Source organism: Zingiber officinale, chromosome 1A, assembly GCF_018446385.1.
Source record: "Zingiber officinale cultivar Zhangliang chromosome 1A, Zo_v1.1, whole genome shotgun sequence".
Lineage (NCBI taxonomy): Eukaryota > Viridiplantae > Streptophyta > Magnoliopsida > Zingiberales > Zingiberaceae > Zingiber > Zingiber officinale.
Genome location: NC_055987.1, coordinates 2,382,452 through 2,389,226, shown reverse-complemented (window position 1 = coordinate 2,389,226; position 6,775 = coordinate 2,382,452). Strand labels below are relative to the sequence as shown.

General features: G+C 35.9%; 1 protein-coding gene across 2 annotated transcripts; it reads left to right on the top strand.

Annotated features, from left to right (window-relative positions):
• The first annotated feature begins 226 nt into the window (after positions 1 to 226).
• On the top strand, positions 227 to 2,983 carry LOC122015451 (alpha-humulene synthase-like). Of its 2 annotated transcripts, XM_042572337.1 has the most exons (7): positions 227 to 419; positions 510 to 759; positions 907 to 1,279; positions 1,515 to 1,733; positions 1,986 to 2,121; positions 2,219 to 2,467; positions 2,568 to 2,983. In XM_042572337.1, the coding sequence occupies exons 1-7, from the start codon at positions 288 to 290 to the stop codon at positions 2,859 to 2,861; spliced, it is 1,653 nt and encodes a 550-aa protein (XP_042428271.1). In that variant the 5' UTR covers positions 227 to 287; the 3' UTR covers positions 2,862 to 2,983. The 2 variants fall into 2 exon arrangements, with proteins under 2 accessions (XP_042428271.1, XP_042428280.1); XM_042572346.1 differs by lacking the exon at positions 1,515 to 1,733.
• Positions 2,984 to 6,775: the final 3,792 nt, after the last annotated feature.

Below are 6,775 nucleotides of genomic sequence, written 5' to 3'. Positions count from 1 at the left end.
GAGAAATATTTCTTCCAAATATCCACTATAGTAGATGACCTAATTTTATTTTTTGTGGACGGGGTGACACCCCATTAAATATCACCATTTAATTAAATTACTATCACAATATTTAATATTGGTTTAGATTGTAAGTTTTAATTCCACAAGTGGTTGTCTCGTGTGTTTTATTCCAATTAATTAATTCATTAAGTACAAAAGTGAGATTATAAATAGCGACGAGAATTAGCTAGGCACCCAGTTCAAAAGTGAGCCAGCACTCAAGTCGCCACACTTGCTAATCACTGATGGAGAGGCAGTCGATGGTCCTTGTTGGTGGTGATGAGGAAGAGATAATTCGTAAGTCAGCTGAATATCACCCTACTGTTTGGGGTGACTATTTCATCCGGAACTGCTCCTGTTTGCCCCTCGAAAAAAAGGTCGTGATTTATAATTCTCTCATGTTTAATTTGTTCATGATATTTTTTACTTTATATACTTCTAATTATGAGTTTGGATCAATGATGCAGGAGTACATGATAAAGAGGGTGGAAGAGTTAAAAGAGCGAGTGAGAAACCTATTCGAAGAAACACGTGATGTATTGCAAATTATGATTTTGGTTGATTCGATTCAACTTCTTGGATTGGATTATCATTTTGAGAAAGAAATAACTGCGGCACTAAGATTGATTTACGAGGCTGATGTTGAGAATTATGGGCTTTATGAAGTTTCTCTTCGATTTAGATTGCTTAGGCAACATGGGTATTATTTGTCTCCAGGTAATGATATAAATAACTACTTTATTAAAAGTAAAATTGGAATGATAAATATTTTATATATAATTATGAAACAATTGAATTTGTGACTTTTATTATTATAATATCCATAAGATAAGTAAAAATAAAATTAGTTATCTATTCTTGTAGATGTTTTTAACAAGTTCAAAGATGATAAAGGAAGATTTTTGTCGGCCTTGAATGGAGATGCAAAGGGACTACTAAGCTTATACAACGCGGCTTATCTCGGAACACATGAAGAAATGATACTTGATGAAGCTATTTCTTTTACGAAGTACCAACTTGAATCTATGTTGGGTGAACTTGAACGACCTTTAGCAACAGAGGTGTCTCTTTTCCTTGAAACGCCACTATATCGAAGAAGTAGAAGACTCATGGTGAGAAAATATATACCTATTTATCAAGAGAATTTGATGCGAAATGATACTATATTAGAACTTGCAAAGTTGGATTTCAACCTACTACAAGCTCTTCATCGAGAGGAAGCGAAGAAAATTACAATGTAAGTCAATTGGCTATCATATTTACGAATATACATAAAATAGTATAATCTTTAAGGGCACTTGGAAATAGTCTAAACTTTACAAGTTAGATTAAAACTTTAACTATCACTTAATAATTTATATACATTATCATAATCGATCCATTTTATTAATTGTCTATTTTTTGGGTTTCCTGTTTAAACTAATTGGCTTATTTTTCATAATGTGCACACACTTTGGATGATATACTTGAAGATGGTGGAATGATTTAGCCCTAGCTAAATCTTTTAAATTTGCCCGTGATCGAGTGGTAGAATGTTATTATTGGATAGTTACAATGTTTTTTGAACCTCAATACTCTCGTGCACGAGTAATTACTTCTAAGGCTATTTCTCTTATGTCAATTATGGATGACATCTACGATAACTATAGCACAATGGAAGAGAGTCGGCTATTAACCGAGGCAATCGAAAGGTTTGTTTTTTGCTCATTTATATTTTAATATTTTCTTATATATATTCGTGCTATCCAATCATATACGGTAGAAGTAAAACTTCGCAAAATGAATTCATTTGAAGATAATTACATCGATATAGACAGTACTAACATACAATATCATAGTTAAATTTTTTCTAGATTTTTTTTCTTCATATATCATTTGTCTGGTTCTCCTTTGTGTTTTCAGAATTGCATGACTCGTATTTCTCGATATTTTGTAACATTTAGGTGGGAACCTCAAGCTGTCAATCATGTACCAGAATACTTAAAAGACTTCTATCTCAAGCTACTTGCGACTTGCAAAGATTTTGAAGATGAATTAGAACCCCATGAGAAATATCGCATACCATATCTTCGAGAGGAAGTACGTACATCAATAGCATATATATTGCCTCTTGTTAACTTAATAATCATATGAAGGTTAAATTTGTTTTTCCATTAAAAAATTTAATTTCTTATAGATAAAAGGTCTATCAAGATGTTATTTCCAAGAAGTACAATGGGGTGCGGAAGGATATGTGCCATCAGTCGAGGAGCATCTGACTGTTTCATGGAAATCCACCGGGTATCCTGCGATTACATGTGCCTCTTATGTAGGTATGGTAGAAGATGCAACAAAAGAGGCATTTGAATGGGTTGCTAGTTTTCCCAAGATCCTTAAATCCAGCAGTATAATTTGTAGACTTATGGATGATATAACTTCGCATGAGGTACTTATTAGTTCCAATCGTTTCCTTTAATTTGTTGAAATTGAGAAGTTTGATGAAATTAATATATATCTAACGTAACAATTTCTCTAAACATTTATAGTTGGAGCAAGAAAGAGACCATGTCGCTTCGACAGTTGAAAGTTACATGAAAGAATACGGTACCAATGTAAAAGTGGCACGTGAGAAGTTGCGAGTGATGGTGGAGCGAGCATGGAAGGATTTGAACGAGGAATGCCTCCGTTCAACGCAAGTAGCTCGGTCTTTAATTGAAATAATATTGAACCTTTCAAGAGCCATGGAAGATATACACAAGTACATAGATGGCTATACTAATTCCAACACTAGGATGAAAGACCATGTCTCTCTCATATTGGTTGAATCCTTCCCTATTTAAGAGTATTGACCACTCTTCTATAAATAAATATCAGCGTAAGAAGAGTATGTCTTATGTCTTATCAGCCAATGCCTTAATATATATGTGATTTGAGAAATAAATAAACTAATCATATTGTGAAATAGCTAATATCTTTTAGCTTAATGAGTCTATTTTATTATTTAATTTTCAATTTTTTATGACTATTTGATGAAGAGGATCCGGATATATATATATATATATATAAGCCTGTTTTGTAGGATTATAAGAGAGTGTTTGGTTTGTGTGTTTTTCATTTTTTATTTTTTGGAAAATACGTGTTTATGAAAAATAGTGTTTGGTTTGTATTTTTTATATCCCCTCATGTTTTTTAGAAAATAAAAATAAAAAACTCTTAAACCAAAAGCAACTTAAATCTTTTTCCTTTTTGGTAGGTTTTTTTTTTTTTTTTTTTTTTTTTTGAGAATTGTTAATATGTTTTTTTTAGAATTTATTTCCTTTCTTTTTATTAGATTAGAATTGAGGTTTATATATTGAGTTTTCTTTCTTTTCTTTAAGTCATAGTTTTTGAATCTATATAAAAGAGTCATATTTAGTTATTTGAAATTAATCCTCTATGCTTATATAACCTTTTCTTCATTTGGAAAAATCTTGAGGAGGCTCTCAATTGAGAATAATAATGAAGTCGAGCGTCAGTTGGCATCACAGCTGACAATGTCTGATTCGAGTGACAAATCCAATGAAAGATCATCATGATTATAGTTGCGATAGGTAAGTTTCAATGGATGAAACTGAGCACCATGGAAAATTGTTGAGGATTAAGGATTTACAAAGACAAATTACAGATTTAACCCAGCATATAGTGGTGGCGACGTGAAATTGTGAAGATCAAGAGATACGTGGTTGACAAGATCGACTTGGAGACCTCGAATTTTGAGTTGATTTACCCAAATTTTTTGGTACGTTAGAGACAAAAAAAATTATTGATTGAATCAATAAAGTGGAACGGTTCTTTGCTTATAAGCAAATTATGGATTGGATGAAGATGAAATTGGTTGCCTTCAAATTTAAAAGTTTACATCGTCAATGTGGGAGTACTTGAGATGCTCACGAGTCCGACCACGCAAGGCCAAGATTAATGATTGAGAGAAGATGAAGAAGAAGATGAAAAGTTAATTTCTTTTCTTTGGTTATACTCAAACTTCGTTTCAATGACGATTAGTTTTTGCCGTTAAGAACAATAGCTTCGATGCCTATGAAGCCCTGGGCGGATTCGAAGATAAAGAGGAGGAAGACCTTAACGAAGTATTTCATGATGATGAACGTAAGATTTTAGTCATTCATGAAGAGTTTGACTTATAAGAAGTTGATGAACTTGTCGAAGATGTTATAATTAAAGAGGAATCTCAATCTCAAACAAAATCAAAATATTTGATGATTATGATGATGAAATAGATAAAGTTGTCTAAGAAGTTGGTGACGCTATGCTGTAAGTTTCTATCACTGAGAATTCTCTCCATGGGAGGCGCCATTGACTTTTCCAGAGGGCAATACCAGGAAACCAATGCAACTGACTTTTCCAGACCGCAATACGACCAGGAAATCGATGTGACCGTTCACAGGTCTGTCACTGCTCTGGTTTCTTCAACCTCTCAGACCTCACCAAATAGCAACTATAAAATTGATGGGGTTGATGATGGCTTGGGCTCTGGCCAAATATTTGATCATCAGCACCATTCATTGGGTTCGATACTCTGGAAGAAATGGAGTCGTTCATCCTTAGCTAAGAAGGTTAGATATGAGATGGAGGACTCTGGAACTAAGCTGGGGTCACCTGTGGAGAAGGCAAATTTTGAGGCTCCAGTAGCTTCTTCTTTTGCTTCAACTGAAAGTACTTTAAAGAAGCAAAAGATGGATCCTTCTGTTGGTGCATGCTTGTCTCCATCAATTACATGTTCAGCTACATGCAACTCATTACCAGGCACTGAAAAGTTTTGCAGGAGGGTCAATTCTATCAGTTCGTTTGATTCCCTGCTTGCTGATTTGGTTCAACCTGTGGATGCTTTTGGTGATGGCTCCAATTTAATGAGGCTTTCTATGAACAAACTATTGGAATTAAAGCTGCAGGTTTCAAATGCATATGGAAAGATAGAGATTAAAATTGATTTACTAGAAGAGGAGCTCACCATGGACATGTTTAGGAAATACATGGAGCTGATGGAGAAGTACTTGAGGGACGTGAAGATGGACAAGAGGAGCGCCCACAATGTGCTGCTTGTCGGTGGATCAACGAAAATATTCAAAGTCCAACTACTAGTATATATTTTGCCGATTTGGTGCTAGATGATCTTCATCCTAGTTACCACCTAACACTACTCTGAATTTGAGAACGAGTTATCTTCAACCCCGGGCGACTGAAGGAGGATCTGAACATCTTTTTACTATTCTTAGTGATTTTTAGATTTTTGAGTATTTAGGATCTTTTTAGTATTTAGGATGTTTTTGGTCATTTTCAATTTTTGATAATTTTTGGTATTTAAAAGTCCTGTTGTGTTTAAAATCATTCCACAATTATTAATAAAATTTTCTTTTCTTGCAAACAACGATTTTTGTTCTTATTTTCTTCAGGTTCTCTTCTTGCATTCTCTTCAATCCCCCTTTTCATCAGTGTGCAGGATAATCGCTATCCTATCCTGCATCACTATTGTCCAGTAGTTAATATGGTATCTGTAAGTTCCTCGAATTAGTTTTGATATGATCAATCGAGTTAAGTTAGACTTTGTGGTTTTGATCCCTTGTGTCTAAGTGTGTAGGAACTTAGGAATACAAGAAGTTGAGTAGAAGACACAATGAGTGGGAAGGATAGCATAGGAAGTGTCTCGATTGACTCGATTCATCTGAGGAGCGAGGAACTGTGAAAGAGTACACCAGCGGACTAGAAGGACGCACGGGACACTTCCGAGTGACCAGAAGCCGAGGAGGAACTTGTCCGAAAGGTAGGACGATCGGGAGTGATGGGTGCTGAGTCCCAAGTTAGTCAAGCTTGGGCAGGGAGTAAAGTATTGGGATATTGAGAGATTGTCTTATCGATAGCCAATCAAGAAAGTGCAAATAGAGCCCCAACGAATTCAATCGAAGTCCAGAATGGGGCATTGGGGCGCTGGGATAGTGTTCGATCGACAGGGTTGATGAAAAGAATGGAATAGAACCCCTAGCAAATCCAGTTAGAACCAGGAGTAGGCACAGAGACCCTGCCCTATCGGAAAGGCCGATCAAGAAAAAGGGGAGCTAAATCCCAAGCTAGCCCGCTCTGTGCCAAGTGTGGGGTTTATAGAGAACCTATCCGATTAGCAGAGTTGATTGAGATAGAGGGGCGTTGAGCTCCGAGTGAGTCCGGTCCGTACCGGGTGCGGGGTTCACAGGGAACCTATCCGATCGGCAGGGCCGATTGGAAGTGTAGGGTGCTACTAGGCTAGCTATTCGACTTTCTGACTCTCCGTTAACTTTGACCGTCACCTATGCAAGTTCATTGACCCCCTTTTGTCTAATTTCAAGTTCTATCAAATTCGTGGGAACTAGTTGTGGCCCTATGTCCCTGAGCCGAGATGTCAAACAAGCTAATTTCTCCATCTCTAGAAAATCATCATTAGTTCCTGATTTGTTTCTTTTTTTGAATTGAATTGTGATATTGCTCTAGCATTAATGTTGTTGCCAAAGATTAAGAATAAGTTGTATCCACATCAGTTCCATCTTCAGACATGGAGGTGAAGCTTCGGGGGTTGTATTCATATTGTCTTAAGGTAGAATCGAAAGAGACGTTACCGCTTGGTTTTGGTGAGATCTTATGTTGGCTTAAAGACAAAAATTGCGCTTCAACACTATGAAGCCTGCTTGCTATTTTAGCAAACATACTTCTTGTAATGAGTAAAATTGAT